The following is a 17517-nucleotide window of genomic DNA, read 5'->3' as shown; positions in this document are numbered from 1 at the left end:
GTGAAATGTTAAACTTTTTTTAACGTTTGTAAAACTTTATTACAATAAGTGTTTTACGATGTTTGCTTCGAATTAATTATCAAAGCAATTTTTCGTACTATGGCAGCATTGCAAGCATTAAAACAAAATTAACCAAAACAGAAGAAAATTTTCTCAATTCATAAGTAATCTCTCGTCTATAATTATTTGCATTTTCTGTGATTTGATAATGTTCCAAACAAATTAATAACCAATACATAAATATCCACTTCATGTAAAGTATTAATGACTAATTTAAGTAGGTAACTAAATAACGCGAAAATTCCTTAAAATAGTGAAATTACAATAGAGAGGAAAAGAGAGAGAGAGAGACATAGTTAAGTAAGATTACAAGAAGAAAACAATAATGAACAACGAAAACAATGTTGTTCACGATGCAAATGCCTCAACAGAAGAAACCTCACCTACCAGCGCAACCAAAGAAAAGAAATTAAGTTGGTTTCATTCCTTGACACGTCGCAAAAAAATCGCATCACCCTCTTCAACTAACAGCAGCAGCACTGCCAGTAATGATACAATGAATAATAACAATGAACCTGCTGGTAGGATGTCGGCGGGAATAAGTAGAGAAGAGGGATTAAATGCAAGCTCAAGTAAAGGACGTAAAAGGAAAGAAGACAAAAATGTATTTCAACGTTTTCGTAAGAAAATGGGTCTACGTTTTCATTCGTTACGTCGTCGTCACGCCGATGAAAATGGAGAGATTTATGATATTATTGCCAATGGCACAATAGATGCCTCCTCCGAATTTCTTACCCATTCGCCAATGCATGAATCCTTGTCCTTCAATTTCATACGAAGTAACAGTCAAGCAGCCAATTTACTGCATGAAGAGCCCGAGATGATACCTTTTACACAAGACTTTAAACGTTTTATAGTAAAAAAATGGCTAGAACGTGAGGAAGGACCTAATCGCGTTATGTACAAAGCCAGCAACGAAATGTTAAGGTATGTTCGCACCTTCGAAATAAAGAAATTTAATCCACATATATGTATATATATATAAATTTTATAGTCAAGTATGGTACTGGGGTGAGATTTCAAGGCAAGATGCTCAAAAACAATTAACCGATAAACCGACAGGTTCGTTTCTCGTACGTGATTCCGAAAGTATTGGCTGTCAGTTCACGTTATCATTTCGTATAATCAATGTAACATTACACTATCGGCTGGAGTATCGCGATGATTATTGGCATTTTGAAGAACTGGAATACGAGTCCATAGTCGAGATGATTGAAGATATTCTGTATCGCTGTACGAATGATAATTTTGTATGTTTTGTTAAAGTGCCGAATGAAATGCAACCACCATTTCCCGTTATACTTAAATATCCTCTCAGCCGATATTTGAACATGCCCAAGCTGCAGGATTTATGCCGTAGGGTAATACAGCGCACTAACACTGCTGAGGAAATAGCTCGTTTACCTCTACCGCCTACGTTGAAAGAATATTTGGCTGAGAAAAGAGAATTGCTCTTTTAGAAGCGAAAACCTTGCACTCTATACAAAAACCCCAAAACCAAAGATTTTCAAAGCGAGATTTAACCTCTCACTGTGCAATAACAACGTCTGCACTCCAATATTTTTTTTTCTTGTATTTGTTTTATAAAGCATTCAACTGCTTTTTCACATTTTAGCTGAGGCCTTTATGCATTTATATGCGTATGTATGTATGTATTATCTCTTAATTGAAGGCTTCTTCCAAAAAGTTTATCATTGTGTCTTCCTTAAAACGAACAATATAAGCATTACCTAACAACAATATTAGAGTTACTTTTCGGTATTCCTAGAAAATAGAAAATATTTTGTTTTATACGTTATATGTGATACTGATGATGATCAATTTATCCACAAACGTAACAATACGCACACTTATAGAAACATATTTGAAATATTCAAAAAATACATATAATATATATAAATATATATATATATATATATATTTTTAATATAATGCAAAAACTATTACATTTTCCTGTTCGAACTTTGTTTTGTTTGTTTCGTTGTGTGAATTCGCAGCAAGCAAGTCAGTAGATCCTTTAGAATTTTTATAAGACCGTCAAAGAATAGTTATAGTTTTCTTCTATGCTTTATCCAGATTGTTGAAGAAAAAATCATTGGTGTTTTGATCAAAAAGTATCGGGAACCAAAATCATTTAAACATCTCACAAAGTGAAATAGTCAGTAAGCCTGTCTTTCTTCTCTGCATTTGTCGCATTAATGTCTGCGCTGAATATCAACTGCAAGAAGAACAAGAACAAGAATAGTTTCTTGGGCAGCAGAAAGAATTCCGAAATATATACTAGATTGGGTATGTTTGACCTCGATGTTAATGGCCAACAAATCAAAAGTGAATCTGGAACAATGCGTTGATAAACCACCTCCAATTAGTTGTAGATATCATGGACATTAAATATTGCGGGTAGATTTAACACATTGATGATCCCTACTTCAATCTATGCGTTTACAGGCGTTAAAAAACATCCTACAGTTCCCGAAACTTTTTCTTCATATATATAGAAGATTTTTCCTTCAATTTTTTATATTTTTTGAATTAGTTGATTTTTTAGTTATAAAACTGTAAAATATAAGTAAATAAATTATTTTAAAAGTTGAAAGCAAAAGTTATTTAATAAAATCAATTTTAGTAATTTCACTCAAGTTCTTAAGCTTATCATCTTTGAAATAAAACTATTAAAGTATGAAACAACGCAGAAGAGCTTAAGGCAGCTGCACAGATGCATGCAATGGATGCCAAATGCCAGATGAGGTGCACCTATCACCTATAGTTATTCAATATAAGTCGCTATATGGGGAAGTGGATCGATCCAAGCCATTTTCAACAGTATTCGTCAGTGCACCAAGCTTCATAAAAAAAAGGTATTCGGTCGATTCATTATCACTTTTTGAATCGATCGGTATGATTTGCATACATTCGCACAAGCTAAATACAGCCTTGTATCACAAGTGGCATAGGATCTAATAACTTATAATATACAAAAATCGTTTTCGATAATCACCGTATTACTCAAATACTCTGTCTCTCCGTCCTTTGCTATTTACCATGGAAATATTTTAGTATAAACGCCTATTTATTGTGATGCCGAAAACGAATCCCCGAATAAATGTTTGATTTGAAAAACTTTTTTTATTCCTATCGTTAAAGCAAAAAAAATGTGATCAATTTTTACAAAGGCTATTAAAGGTATAACCCTTTGTAATTTATGGCTTTTAAAGAAATACAAGAAACCCTAACGGATATCACTGCTTTTAAAAGCATTTACACGTAAAGGACAAACATTGCAGATTACCATTTTTTAAATGGTTTTCTCTTCAAATATGAATCATATATTATAAATGTATTTTTTAATTTTACAAAGTTCAAGACTCGGAGTAAATTTTGACATCTTCTAAATCACATAGCTTGGCTTGCAAGCGATAAGAGTTAGATTGAATATTATCGGAAATCCAATGATATTTCGACGGTACATGACGAAGTTCGGAGAGTCCATCTGAAAAATGAACTATATAAATGTGTGTGCAAGCATTAGTCTGTGTAAGTATTACCAACTACTAGGATTTTAATGGATTTCAAACGTTGATTGATGTATTCACATTTCCCAGCCATATAATTTGTTTTAGACCGTTTTTGCCCCTTACCGACGTAAGGAACCTGAAAGAAACACGAACAATTATGCATATATATATGCATGTACATAGACATACAGACCTTGAACACTATTATATCATCCGGTTTGGGTAAATCATATAACCTTACGCAAAATGGTAAAATTTTCGCAACATTTGTATCATTGTAGGCAGATGCCGGTAATAAGAGACTTTGCTTGCTGGTATTTTCTGATTATGAAAATTTTATTAGAAAGAAGAAGGAATGTTAAATTTTATAAAGAAAAAAACAAATTAATTTTTTATTCACCATCGTTGGTTTCGTTGAGATCAATAATTTCGGAAATTTCTTCAATATCAGACTCGCCGGAATCATTGCAATTGATTTTAATACTTTCAGCTAACGAAGTTGTTCCCATCTCTTCATCAAAGTCAGCGCTGAGATCAATACAGTCTACAGTGGAGTTGTCTGACAAAGCTGTTGCCGTACCAGCCTTCTTAACCCTGACAATATGTTCAACAGTCTGATCCTCTTTTTTGTCGTCTGATGAACAAGTTTTCAGGGTAATCTTGATTCCGATAGTTTCATTGTTTTCATTGGAAATCCCTCCCATATTCTCATCAGCAGATTCCTGTTGAATTTCTTTGCTAGTTTTCTCCTCACTATTACTTTCAATTTCTTCATAACCAGTTGCCTCAGTAAGTCTTTCAGATGCATTTTTTGTTACAGTTTCTGTCTCTTGACATATTTTGGGTGATTTTTCCAAGTCCTGAGCTACACTTTTAATCGGCCCTTTTGTTAAACTGTTCGGTTCCAGTGCGATATTCTCTTTGATTTCGATAATGCTTTTAGGTTTCTCAACAATCGCCCAAGGCAAGGAGAAAACACGTGCTTTTTCTAAAATATCGCGGGTTCCATTTAAAGGACACCGAAATACAACTTTTTTGCCTTGCTTGCAAACTTTGGCAGTCTCGGCGGTTGTAGATACTGCTGCATCCGTATCCAGAAAGTGAATGTGTTTAGCTTCGGCAGAGTCCTCCAATTTAAGACCCGTTTTGGGGAAAGGGGTTGAATTTGTTATTTTTGAAGATCGAGTGAAATCAGTTTCTTTTTCTATTTGATTTGCCTGACCTTGTGGAGAATCTTTGGCAAGACTTTTGGTTTTTTTTTTATTTGCTGTACGATCCCTGTTTCCGTCATTAGTTTCTGCTACAGTTTCACTAGTGCTGGATATTTCACTAGATTTATTAACTTTTTGCCTCTTAATTGCCACGCCTAGATCAAAGTGATCATTTCGGCCGTTATTACTTTTAGATTCGGTCATCGTGGAGCTGTTGGAGGCGTTTTCCAATACATCAAGTTTGCGTTTTTTCTTCACTTCTTTTGCTGGAAGCTCGGGTGGCACCACCGTCGCCTCATCCTGATGACGTTTTTCTTTTTTATTTTTGCTTTTCCTTTTCTCCAGACACTCTTTGGGAACAAACGCTCTGGTCAAAAAGAAAGGAAAACAAAAAAAAATAGGGTTAAACTATTATTTTATGTTTATTTATAATGAGTCGAAAACTACTTACTTCAAACTCGAACACAATTTAACGATTTCAATTGACTCTTTGGGATGCAAAAAGCAATCATCGCTGGTTGTGAAACGTACTAAATCCACATCGAAAAGTGTTCGCACGCGATTTTGTAAGTCCTCCACAAACTTCCATGCAGATTCGACCATTATAAATATTAATTTCCTTTCATCGTCGAAAAATGGTGACAAGTCAATTTTTACTCCAAATCTTTGCATTTTCTTATGATACGAGTAAACCTCGTTTACAGGTACAAAAAAAATTATAATCCCAAAGATATTTGTTAATCCTTTTTTTTTATTTTTTTTTGAGTCAAGCGAAGTTTTCAAAATTTTTACATTCACAAACACACAATAAATTTTTAAATGCCGGCAAACAGAGCAAATAGCTCTCGATAACAGCTAACTGCTCTATGCTTGCTTATCAAACAGATATCGCAACGACAGCTACGGGATAAGCACGTAGGAAAAATTTAGCTCTCATTTTTGTTTCAAAATATTTAGCAAAAGCCGAAAGTTAAATTTTGAATACGCGATGGCTCTTAAAGCTTGCGCGTTTCAAGGGGAGGAAAACGCATTTCAAATTCCGTGATAATATGAAACGCCGGCGATATATAATGGAAAAAAAAAGATTGTTTTTATTTCGTCGTGCTGAAGCGAAAAAGAGTTGATGAAAACACATAATCGTAAGCATAATAACTTAGTTGAAAGTTAGCAATGGATGCTGAAGAAGTCTTCTCCCCCAATCTGCTGTTGTGGACAAACTCTTACTATAAAGCACATTCTCTGCGACTGCCTCAACTTTTCCTTGGCTAGAAGTATTGCATTTGGAACGATTAACCCTTTGAACATTCTACAATCAGCTTAAGAACAGAATATCAATTCAATATATTACTTTATTAATACTACTAAGCTTATTATCTAATATCCATTTATTTAAATTAGAGCCGATAGCCTGTGTTGCTAGTGCTCAATGTCTCTTTTTTTAGTCTAAGAATTCAATTCATTAGTCTGAAATTAAAATAATAATAATAGCTTTTGTCTTCGTCATTGGCTTCTTAGTAAAAGCAGTTGAAAACCAAATTGAAAGTTAAATTTTGCATACGCGATGAAACCCAAGGCTACCGCGTCGCAAGAGGAGGAAAACGTATTCTCAATCCAGTAAGCTTATCTCTCTTTCGTTATGCTGAAGTGAAACAGAGTTAATGAAAGTACATAATTAGGGGCGTAAACGTAAAGTCGATTGTTAGCTTTCGCCTTGGTTACTTCCCAAAAGCAACTGAAACCAAAATTGAAATTAAAAGTTTCCATATCTGATAAATCACAAGCTTAGAGCGAGCAAAACGCATTTCAAACCTAGTGACAAAAGAAAACGACACCCTCGAAAAACATCGATAAGTTTTCCACATTTTCGTCTCTAGCTTATCGCTCATCCCGTGGTGATTTTTTCGAACACCTTCTCTAATTTATGTGATCAGCTGTTGTTGTTATCTGCTTTGTTATTTATGTGCAAAGTAAACAATTATTTAGATATTTTCAAATAGGAAATATTGTCAGATTTAGAAAAAAAATGTCTGCTAAAGAACAAAAAGCTTTGCTTAAGGAAATACGCGAACTAATAAAAAATGATAAATACCGAGAGGCCATCAGCAAATGTGAGGTACGCCAGGAAATGAAGTGGATTTTTAAAAACTTTCATTTAGTTCACTTTGCCAAATTATTTTTAGCTGGTCTTGAAGTACGAACCCAATAATTATATGGGACTTTTATTGTTGGGTGCCGCTTATCAGAATGTCGACAAACAAGAAGCTGCCAATTACCTACGTAAAGCTGTTCAATATTCGCCAACAACGCCGACTGTTGCTTTACAAGGTCTGGCCAACTGTGCGCCCACCGATGAATTACCTAAAATTTTGGAGCAATTAATTGATTTGGTACCGTAAGTATTATGAGGCCAATAGACGAATTAAATGGTTCTTGGGATATCTTTAATTAAGGGAATCATTTGCTAACGATTGTCTGTTGCACTTCGCACCTCAGCTGGACTTTTGTTACACCATGCAACACTTATGCATAAGAGTTTATTAAGTTCATGCGGATGTCCGTCCACAATCATCTATACCATTGTAGGGTACAACAAAATTTTTGACAGTAATTTGAAAGGAAAATATTCGTATTTAGAATTCTCTCTCTGATCTAGCAAATTAATGAACTTGACTGATAACTTTCTACGTTTTGGACAATTTTTGTTTTGCAGGGAAAAACAAAGCGATTATATCGAGAAACTGTACAGCACATCCACTAAGCCGAAAATGGCTTTGGAATGCTTTGAAATAATCAGCGAAAAATTGGAGAAAAACCACAATGAAGCTTTGCGGGATGTGCTCTTGAAGTATTTAGGACGTATATGGATTGAAAATGATTTGTCTCCAGCTTTGTTAAATGAAAATTTGGTATACGATAAAGATAACTATGCGAGATATTTATTTATTTAATTGTTTTTTCCCCGTTCAGTACAAATCTGCTTTGGAGGCTGTAATTTCAGACCCTAGTCTCCAGATACACTTCCCAGCATATAAATGTTATTTAAAGCTGCTGTTTAAACAAAATGAATTAACAGCTTGCCTTAGTCATGCCTGCAAGGTGATCGACCTGTATCCGAAAGATATTTATGCTTATGGATGGATTTGTAAAATTTATTGTGACAATTATGAAAAGAATCAATTTATAGCTTTTGATGGCCTAACGCAATCAGTTGATTTTTATGCCTCGAAACTATTGGAGCTGAACGAAAATTCTTATTTAGGTTTAGTAGTAAAAGCAATTGACTCTTATAATACGCAACAATATGTTACTTCACGTCAACTTTTATCTCACGCATTGAAAGAAGAACCAAATTATATGGTAGCCGTTAAGCTGTTGGCCCGCACTGAAACTCATTTAGAAGCTTATGATTTAGCGGAAGAATTATGGCAACGTTTAGGGAAAGAATTTCGCGAAGAGTACGCCTTATGTCTCTCGCACGCGCAAGAGGAAAGTAAATTGCAAGAAGCTTTGAATTTGTTAAACGAAGAAAATCTTTCACCGAAAGCTTTACAAGCCACAGCCAGGTACGTATTGTGTTGTTTGAAAATTGTCATCTCGAATTAAACTGCTCTTATTGTAGGTGTTATTATAAATTGGGGGATTTAACTAAGCTAAAATCCCTATCCATGGATGATTTAACAAAGGCTGAGTTTCTTCTGTAAGTGTGCTTAGTATGCCCTTCTTCAACATGCATCTCACTGCGCAAAAATTTCCAGATCACCAAAACAGGCCATAGATTATTTGAATGGTTCGACAATTGATTTGGAGAGTTTCTCATCGCTACTGTTATTGGGAAAACTGTATTATAAAATTGGGAATTTTTCTCAAGCTTTAAATAATATTCTAAAAGCTACGCGTCTACGACCTTACAGCTCTGAATGCTTTTTTTATTTAGGTAAAATTTATTTTGCTCTAAACGATATCGTGCGTTCGCGTAAATGTTTTGAAAAATGTATTACCTTAAATCCTCTGAATGATTTGGCAGTAGATAATTTATCTGCCATTTATCAACAAATCGATGAAGAGGTAAAATGTTTTATGCTTTTAAAAATGCAATTCCTAAAATTATTGCTTTCATCCACAGGATTTAAATGTGGCTTTGTTGACGAATACCTTAAAATATCTGAACAATTCCCAACGGGCTAAACATTTGCATTATAAATTAGGTTTACATTACTTAAGTGTTAACAACTTCGATGAGGTAACTATTAATTATAATTTTATATTCTTTTTTATTGCCTACACCGTTGGTGGTACAAAGGCAAATTAAGCTAATGAGGATGTGTGCATTGAGATAAACCCATGCTTTTTCATTGCACCGACCGATTTGGAATAACCTTCTCGATCGATTTAGGCTTGTCTTGCTTTTTTGCGTTCATTTTCATAAAATCCGGCATACTGTCGCGCTTTGGTCCAAAAGCATTTGGACGCTATTGAAAATGGTTCGGATGGGACTACTTTTTCTACTGCCTATCATGCAACACCTTTTTCTTAAAAAACCGTAATATGAGTAACGGTAGAGTGATGCACGGTATTCAATATAACCGTGGTCCGCTACAGTGCTTTTATTCGCTTTTCTTACCGTAAAGGATTTATCACATTATTTATGTTTACAAAGGCTTTTAAGGCTTAAAAAGTCTATGCACTCTTCATCAGACTGATTAAGAAAATTGATTTAGCCTTGTCTGCCTTTATGTCCACTCATTGAAATCAGAATTGTTACTTCAACATGTTGCTTAAACAAAAAAAAAAAAAAAAAAACTGCTTCAAATATGTTCGCAGCCCGCGATCGGTAAGTTAAGTTGGTCTATTTATCCGGCTGAAATTGTGAAAAAATGTTATGAGGAGTTTTCGTGGAACATTCGTATCTTAGAGTGATTACGCTTGAGTAAAACAACTGAAAACCTTGTAATTGGACAAGGCTTATCCACTGAATACTCCGCAGCACATGGGCTAATACCTTTCGTTTATTTTCGTGATAAGACAGTAAGAATTGTTCATTATTGTCGTTTAAACATATATTTTTCATGAAAGCCCCCACACTGTAGGGTGTCCAAAACATTAACTAATAAGATTCAAATTTAGAAAATTTGATTTACTATTTAAAGATTTTCTTTTTTACTTTTTTTCGTCATGAAAGACTACAAGTTACACATTGTCTTCTTACGAGAAACCCTACGTATAATAGGATCTAAATTATTCTTACGGTTAATTTTTATGCCAAATTGCTAATATGGAACAATTTTCATTGTAAAACATAAAAAACCAGTTATTTTTGTCATTTAAAGACTTATTTTTCATGAAAATCCTTATATAGGTATACAGACTTGTTGGGTCTAAATTCGTAGATGTTAATTTTTATGTCAAATTATGTCAATTATGGACTAATTTTCTCCAGCAAATATTCAAAATTACATTTTCTTCCCATAGGAAAGTTCAGTTTCCGTAGCGCCGGTTTTAAACCGTTTGACCCGCCTGATACGAACTTTCACATTTTTTTTGTCGACGAATTTTGAGAATTGGAATTTTTTTCATATAACGATTTTTCAGAATAAGATAGATATAGACAGATATTAGTAAGACAGACGGACAGACAGACAGAGAGACAAGCTGAGATCAATTCACTAAATGATTATCAAGCAATCGACATAATAAAAGGTGAATCCATCTCAAGTCTTTTTGCGTATTACAAACATCCGCACAATATCCTCTGCTGTAATTGGTGTAGAGTATCATTGGTGTAGAGTATGATTGATTACTTACATATGGTGCAAGCTTAAGAATTAATATGAATAGATCCAATAGATCCGAAAATTGAGAGTGATTCAGCGATTTATTCAAACGTTCCGGTCGAAAGGACATTGATAGTTCCGTTAAACTATGATGGGACGCTTTCTTATAGCCTAAAAGTCCTTGAAACAATTTTGGTACAGTTTTAGTACTTTAACGTTATGAGTAGAATAAGGGATTAAGGAAGAGCTCCTGGCTTGCGTAATAAGTGCTTTTTTAATTTTATGGAGTAAATTCGTTTAATCGGAGAATGACTTTAATCTGGTCTCACGATATATTTGCAGAATTATCGATTCTTTGCTTTTGAGAATTAACACTTTAACCGAAAGCCTAATTTTAGTTAAACAAGGACTTTGTAATCTTATAACTCGATATTATTCTAGGCTATACAATCCTTTCGCACGGCCATTAAACAGGACGTGTCTTGCATGATTTATTGGGAATCTTTAGGCGATGCCTACGCGGAAAGGGGTTCTTATAATTCGGCGATAAGAGTTTTTCAAAAAATTTTGGAAATGCAACCAGACAATCTTTACGCCCAACTTCAAGTGGCTTTAATGAAAGTGGTAAGCGGTGTGAATAAATATAAATTTTTATATAATTATGAATTCTAAACGTTAATCCGTTAGACTACGCGCATGTATTCAGAATCTATAGAAAATTTCGATCGTTTACTTAAAAGTAATAACGATTATCTGCCTGCTTTAAAAGGAGCTGCTGAAGCCCATTTGGGTTTGGCTAATTACTTAAAAAGCGAATACCGTTATGGTAGAGCTAAACATCATTTACAAACTGCCGTAAATATGCTACAAAGGTAGGCAAGCATGAAAAGTGTTAATATGTATTATACCCATCACCGAAGTGTGACGTTCCCCAGTGGGAAGCTTTTGAGAGCCCACGAAGCACATATACTGTTGTCCAGTATCACAGCAGGTTCATCTGTCCGTCTGTCCGTCTATGTACTGTCTGTTGCTAACATTGTGGCCGCAAAAATGAAGCTATCGACTCCAAATTTGGCAGAAACATTGGAAGTTCTTAGGCGCGGGTCGATATTGCAAATGTGCCAAATCGGTCGAATTAGACGTCTAGTGCAGCACATAAAAGGAAAACACCATTGTTTTCCTTTCCTACTTACAAACTGCAGCAGTTAAGCCTATACAAACTTGGACCCTAACTTAATGGGCGTTGCTATAGTACCTTTACAAAACAAGTCCGCTTTTATGGAGTGTCATAATTTAGTTTAGCACAGAAACCTCATATAGTGTAGAAATTCATTCCAGTTTCTGACTACCCTACACGCGGAATGCACTTAACAATGTCCGTATGTCCAACTTTGTAGTACCTACAATGAACATTCTCCTGTTTGCAAAAATGAAGATATAGCTTAGAAACTTGCTATAGAAACTTGCAAAAGAATACGAAAATGGACACTCCTGCAACACCCACACGCTTTTATGCTTTGTTTGTTACTAATATATACTTAAGTACAACATATACACCATATAAATTTCCCCCCTTTTATTCGGAAAATATAGAAAATCGACCACGCCCAACCAATATTATAGAGTACAAGAACGTAGTTGTTTTCCTGTTTTTAGTCTTTTTCCAGAGTAAAGGTGGTGGGTATGAAAGATTCGGTCTCAGCTGAACTTGTTTTATTATCTTATAAATAATTTTGTTAAATATTTCCAGATGTTTCTTGAATAGTGAAAACCTTAATATGGTTTGGCTTTGGCGTTTAACGGCAAACGCTTTCGTTTTAACTGCTCAGATGTCAGAATCTATGGCAAACTTAGATGTCAATGGTCTTTTAGCTAAACGTGAAAGCGAAATTGTTTTCTTAACACGCAAGGATTTATTTAAATTAGCCGCTAGGTAAGATAAATCGGTTAATATGTGTCTACAAGAACAAGAAAGATTTATTTTTATTATTTTATTATTTAAGATTTTACACATGTGCTTTAACAATTAAATCAAACACGTATTTATGGTACGAATTGGCTTTGTGTTACTATTACATGGCCGATTACATAAACGAAGAAGCTGAAAATCATTTAGATATGGCTACGAAAGCATGTCAAATGGCGATTAAAGAACAAAGCAATCGTTGGCAAAATTGGAACTTATTGGGTGTTATAAATATGCATCAAAGTGAGAAATGATTTGAAATTATTTATAGTTGAAATCTAAAACTAGAAATTTTAAAGTTAAAGAAAATTATCCAATGGCTCAGCATTGTTTCATACAAGCGCTTAATTTAGATCGTAAATCTTACACTACATGGACTAACTTGGGAGTTTTATACTTGAGATTACATGAGATCAAATTGGCTAATCAAGCCTTCCAACGAGCCCAGCAATCCTCTCCGATTTATCCGAACGCTTGGATAGGCCAGGCTATGATTGCGGAGACCATCAACGAAGAAGAAGAAGCTTTAGATTTATTCAGACACTGTCAACAATTTGAATTTCATAGTGAGTCTGCTCTGGGCTACGCTCACTGGGTTTGCAATATGCTTTGCGATCCAGGCAAATGTGAGTTACCGCATTACAAACATGCCATTAACAATATGCATGCTGATGTAATGGCCCTGGATGCGATTAATTGGTACTTCTTTAACACATCCTAAGCGAAGTGTATATAATGTTTGAATTAATCTTTTCTCGTAAAGGTACGTGATTAATGAAGAAAAAGAGACCAGTGTGTCGGCACTTTCACTTCAAGGATTTTTAAGTGAACGTCAAAAACTATATCGGCCCGCTGTCAAAGCGTATACGGCAGCTGCATCCAAGGCCACAATAGGCACGGAACGTGATTTAATTTTTACTAACCTGGGTTTTGCGCATTTGAAATTGAACGAACCTACCGAGGCTATAAATGCGTTTAATAAGGTTTCACAAGCTTCCTTTAAACCCATTATAGGCTTAGCTTTAGCGTATTTTAAAGCAGGCCAACATCAAGAGGCTTATTCCGTCTACAATTCGGTGCTTAAAAGTGTAGTTGGCGCAGAAGATGATAAAGCAGCTCGCATTTTAGTAGCTATGGCTTCAATGGTTTATGCCTTCCAAGGTGAAGCAGATACGAAAACTATTTTATATCAATGGTAAGTAGAACGAATAAGAAAATTATATTCGATCGTGATCGATTCTTTTATACTCGTCACCGTTATAATATTGAGTGGGCGCAGCTGATTTTTTCAATTTTCAGAATAAAAGTTGGGAAATTTATATGGTGTACTAGTAGTATTTTGTGAGTGCAAAGCCAAAAACACGGAAAGCGAAGGTGCTCGCAGTTTTTGTTGCATAGGCATGTAGGCGTTGCAGGCAAGCCCTTTGACGTGCTTGGATTATTTTTATTATATTCTTTTGTAGATTTGTTAGCGATGTCTTAATTTTTGCGAAGAGACGAATATTTACCACAGATAGCACATAGATTGACCGACGTACAGACGGAAACGGTTCCGAATTGCATTCAGAATTTGAAGTTATCTGAGTTTTTATAGGCTTTACGCGGTGTTTGAAGCTTGCTTCTGCGAGCTATAAAGGTATTAAGAAAAAATTAAATTTTGATGCATTATGACATTTTTTTGCATATACTACAGCGTCGCCCATAGAATATACGCTTTAAGTCTTCTAGATGTATCTGCTGTATGAGTAATGAGCAAAAAATGAATTTTTTCTGCCTATTGAGAAGCAGGAATGTTCTTAGTTGACATAGTACAGTAGACGTGTTCTTCGACTGATTTGATTCAGTTTCAATATCATCCTACGCTCAAGAACTTCCAATGTTTTTGGTAAATTTGAAGTGCTTAGCATCTTTTTTGCGGCCAGAGAAACGACATGTAAATGACATTACACAGGCGGGCAGACGGACATGGCTAATTCGATGCAGAATTTGCAAGCCCTCATTCCTTGGTGGCGGGTATAGTAAGGTCTATGCTTTAGATAATTTTGTAATTTTTCTTTCATTTTCTTCTCTCCGTCATAGCATACTTTTAAAGAATTCTCCCGTACAAGCATTGTACTCGGCTTGTGCTTTGGGAATTTTGCATCAGGATACGCAATTAACGGAGACCATCTTAAATGAGCTAAGAAAATATGAGAATTCGATAGAGCACATAGCTCATGTTGCATATTTAAGGGCTCAATACTATCTATCGATTGTAAGCCATTTTCATATAAGAGATTTTTTATATTAACGAACGAAGGAGGAGATGTTTTACTTATTTTCAAATTTGATCTGCGATGGGAACAGACATAATGTGTTTACCTTTCGACTTGTCCGTCCATTTGGCTCATAAATTCATCCGAGAGAGTTTTGAACGCGATCGATTCACGAGAATTTGTTTGATTTTCAAAGAAATGAAAAAAAGTTCAAAAACATTCATCCATAAGTAAAACAAATCGCTCCTTTGCTAGTTTATATCCGAATACCGATTTGTCAGTTGCTTTGTCCCTTATATATGAATTTTCATATTTTTCTTTTTATTTTTTCTTCTTTTAGCAAAAACCACGTAATGCTCTTATCTCTTTGATGACACGTGTACACATCTTTCCGCAGTGTGCTGCTCTACGTAAAGTTCTGGCCAACTTTCTATTAGACAACTACGGACATAAACGTCAATATCATGCAGCCACTAGTCAAATAGCTTTAAGTGCTATTAGTTTAGTGCATGGCAGTAAAACTAACAAGTTTGTATTTACCATGTTTTTACATATGCATATCTGTTTGCACAAACACAAACACAAACACCAACGCATTCTTAGTATATTCCCTATCAGTGGCATTTATTTAAACTATCTATACATATACATATATACATAAACATATGCGTGCGGGCGTGTTTAAAGTTTGAACTTTTGTCTCTTTTAAGAAATGATTGCATCGAGGATTCTCAAACTTTACTAATCGCCAGTCGTGCTCTCCAGCCGGTCGATAAGCAGAATTCTTTGAAACTAATACAACGTGCCGTACACTTGTATCCAAATAATCCGAACGCTTGGAATTCTCTCTTGCAAGTGCATTAAGTTCAGCCAACAGGAAAGAATATGATTTTATATAAACATACATATATATATATATATATATATCTATGTATTTATTCCAATTTTTTATAATAAATGGTTTTACTTTAATTAGAAAGTTGTTTAATGTTTGTTTTCTTGTTTGTTTCTTAAAAGTATTGAGTGGTGGTTTTCTTCAACTTTTATATGCTGAAGCTGAAGCTGAAAAACCGCAAGAATAAATTAAACAATAGATTCAATTTAATAACAGATTCATTCTTAATTGCCCATTGATATTAAATGAAACTGAACTTATCTCCAACCACGATAGCTTCATACACATAATGAAGAGAACAATTTCAAATTCCATTCTTATGCTTACTGCCGGAAGAAAGGGGTATACTAGATATGTCCTCGAATTGATAACATCCAGCACTGTAATACAGCATATTGGTCAGCATAAGCTTCTGAGATTATATCTGCTAATGTCTATCCATAGCCATAAGGGTTACTGCTGACGATCACGAATGAAGCTTTAACATAGACGTAAAGAAATAACTATGTGAGTATTACGGGGCACGCATTAAAGCTGCGATTGCACACTCATACTAGTTAAAGTATTGTCCATCGCATGTGTATACCGACTTGTTAATCGTGCTTCTTAACTACTTAACTAAGCCCCCAGCCTTACTTGAGATATGGTCGATGGTTTCTTTTGCATTACACGTATGGATTTCTTCTTTTATTACATATATATTTTTGATCTATCTAAGGAAATAATCAATAAATATTATGTCCAGATGAGAAAGAAAACAGAGGTTATTGTGACTAATGGGGACAATATAACAATATAGGTATGACGTTTAAATAAATAACAAGTAAGAGCCCTATAGAGAATAAGACAAAGAGATAAAATTAGAGCGATGCGAACAATTCTGAATTGAAAAGAGTAGGCTTACTTTGAGTGCTTCTGCACAATTGGTGTAGGGCATTGGGCAAAAGAAACTATATGGACTTGGAAAATTCATTAACACTATTTACAAAACAAAATTATATTAATTTCTGGATAGAAGATCCGGTTATGATGTCTTATCAATTATTTTATTTCATTGGATGCATGCAGAGGAGATATTGTAGAGGGATTTATGTGATTTGAGGAAATGCGTTGAATTCGATTCTTGATGAATGGAAAATCCAAGTTATCGTGAATAGTTTTGTTGCTAACGAACTAAGGGGCATTAACAATAAGACGGAGGATTTTAGTTTGATATTTCTGAAGTGTTCCATTATCAGAGTCGCTGGCAGGATTCAACAGTTGTATGCTGCATGTCGAAGCAGGTTTGAGGTTATTCTTGTCTATACAATGCAATGCATTTATTTCCAAGACAAAGAGTAAAAAATAGTGTGCTTCGCTTGGAAAGCTTTTACACCAACACTGATGTGATGTTACGATAAATAGTCAGAGATACTTATTAGAGACTTCAAGCAGAGCATTTTTTCTTGTATAAGATTTTGATTCAATTCAACCATCCCTTATAGGCTATAGACTGACATTGAAGCTCTTACGGTGACGATAATTAAGATAAGAAGGCCGAAACTTAGTGTGCATGTTGTTGATTGTTGTTGGTGGTGAATTTAGTATTTCGCCAAGATATTTGCTATGAATAGAGAGAGGATCGACCAATTCATGCCCTTGTAATCCATATTAAAAATCCTGCGCTTGTTAAAGTCGCGAGTATCTAACGTTCGCTCTAATATGCATATGCATGTTTTCCATGTTTAAACGATAATAATTGAATTAACAGGTATTATAGAGATTCTCATCAAGCCGGATAAAATTTTCTCTTTTGTTAATGCTTATGTTTAGAATTATTGAAGTGGAATAAATTTCTCAGATTG

At 34.7% G+C, this 17517-nt stretch overlaps 3 protein-coding genes across 5 annotated transcripts; 2 read left to right on the top strand and 1 right to left on the bottom strand.

Annotated features, from left to right (window-relative positions):
* The first annotated feature begins 139 nt into the window (after positions 1–139).
* On the top strand, positions 140–2536 carry LOC119635740 (suppressor of cytokine signaling 4). 2 transcript variants are annotated; one of them, XM_038030733.1, is made up of 3 exons: positions 140–253; positions 315–987; positions 1055–2536. In XM_038030733.1, exons 2-3 carry the CDS (start codon positions 386–388, stop codon positions 1518–1520), a joined length of 1068 nt encoding a protein of 355 aa, XP_037886661.1. In that variant the 5' UTR covers positions 140–253; positions 315–385; the 3' UTR covers positions 1521–2536. The 2 variants fall into 2 exon arrangements, with proteins under 2 accessions (XP_037886661.1, XP_037886660.1); XM_038030732.1 differs by having other exon boundaries at positions 140–987.
* An 865-nt stretch (positions 2537–3401) lies between these two features.
* On the bottom strand, positions 3402–5648 carry LOC119635812 (coilin). The gene is made up of 5 exons (XM_038030817.1): positions 5238–5648; positions 3976–5153; positions 3769–3896; positions 3606–3711; positions 3402–3550 (listed from the first exon to the last, which is right to left on the bottom strand). Exons 1-5 carry the CDS (start codon positions 5456–5458, stop codon positions 3420–3422), a joined length of 1764 nt encoding a protein of 587 aa, XP_037886745.1. The 5' UTR covers positions 5459–5648; the 3' UTR covers positions 3402–3419.
* A 1093-nt stretch (positions 5649–6741) lies between these two features.
* On the top strand, positions 6742–15644 carry LOC119636001 (tetratricopeptide repeat protein 37). Of its 2 annotated transcripts, XM_038031068.1 has the most exons (16): positions 6742–6899; positions 6967–7178; positions 7497–7692; positions 7754–8349; positions 8406–8483; positions 8542–8851; positions 8910–9026; positions 10999–11181; positions 11245–11429; positions 12308–12490; positions 12561–12766; positions 12823–13222; positions 13287–13718; positions 14603–14777; positions 15119–15306; positions 15489–15644. In XM_038031068.1, the coding sequence occupies exons 1-16, from the start codon at positions 6810–6812 to the stop codon at positions 15640–15642; spliced, it is 3705 nt and encodes a 1234-aa protein (XP_037886996.1). In that variant the 5' UTR covers positions 6742–6809; the 3' UTR covers positions 15643–15644. The 2 variants fall into 2 exon arrangements, with proteins under 2 accessions (XP_037886996.1, XP_037886997.1); XM_038031069.1 differs by lacking the exons at positions 14603–14777; positions 15119–15306; positions 15489–15644 and adding an exon at positions 13823–14109.
* The last annotated feature ends 1873 nt before the right edge of the window (positions 15645–17517 follow it).

This window comes from Glossina fuscipes, unplaced genomic scaffold (genome assembly GCF_014805625.2).
Source record: "Glossina fuscipes isolate IAEA_lab_2018 unplaced genomic scaffold, Yale_Gfus_2 27, whole genome shotgun sequence".
Taxonomy (NCBI): domain Eukaryota; kingdom Metazoa; phylum Arthropoda; class Insecta; order Diptera; family Glossinidae; genus Glossina; species Glossina fuscipes.
The sequence above is the reverse complement of the archived record's forward strand: the minus strand, read 5'-3'. Positions and strand labels throughout refer to the sequence as shown.

Excerpts from the sequence above, each read along its gene's own strand:
- LOC119635740 (XM_038030733.1), top strand. The coding sequence starts at position 386 with ATGAACAACGAAAACAATGTTGTTCACGATGCAAATGCCTCAACAGAA. Across the intron at positions 988-1,054 it reads GCCAGCAACGAAATGTTAAG|TCAAGTATGGTACTGGGGTG; the intron begins GTATGTTCGCAC and ends TAAATTTTATAG.
- LOC119635812 (XM_038030817.1), bottom strand. The coding sequence starts at position 5,458 with ATGCAAAGATTTGGAGTAAAAATTGACTTGTCACCATTTTTCGACGAT. Across the intron at positions 5,154-5,237 it reads AAATTGTGTTCGAGTTTGAA|AGCGTTTGTTCCCAAAGAGT; the intron begins GTAAGTAGTTTT and ends CTTTTTGACCAG. Across the intron at positions 3,897-3,975 it reads TCTCAACGAAACCAACGATG|AAAATACCAGCAAGCAAAGT; the intron begins GTGAATAAAAAA and ends TTTCATAATCAG.
- LOC119636001 (XM_038031068.1), top strand. The coding sequence starts at position 6,810 with ATGTCTGCTAAAGAACAAAAAGCTTTGCTTAAGGAAATACGCGAACTA. Across the intron at positions 12,491-12,560 it reads TTATTTAAATTAGCCGCTAG|ATTTTACACATGTGCTTTAA; the intron begins GTAAGATAAATC and ends TTATTATTTAAG. Across the intron at positions 15,307-15,488 it reads CATGGCAGTAAAACTAACAA|AAATGATTGCATCGAGGATT; the intron begins GTTTGTATTTAC and ends GTCTCTTTTAAG.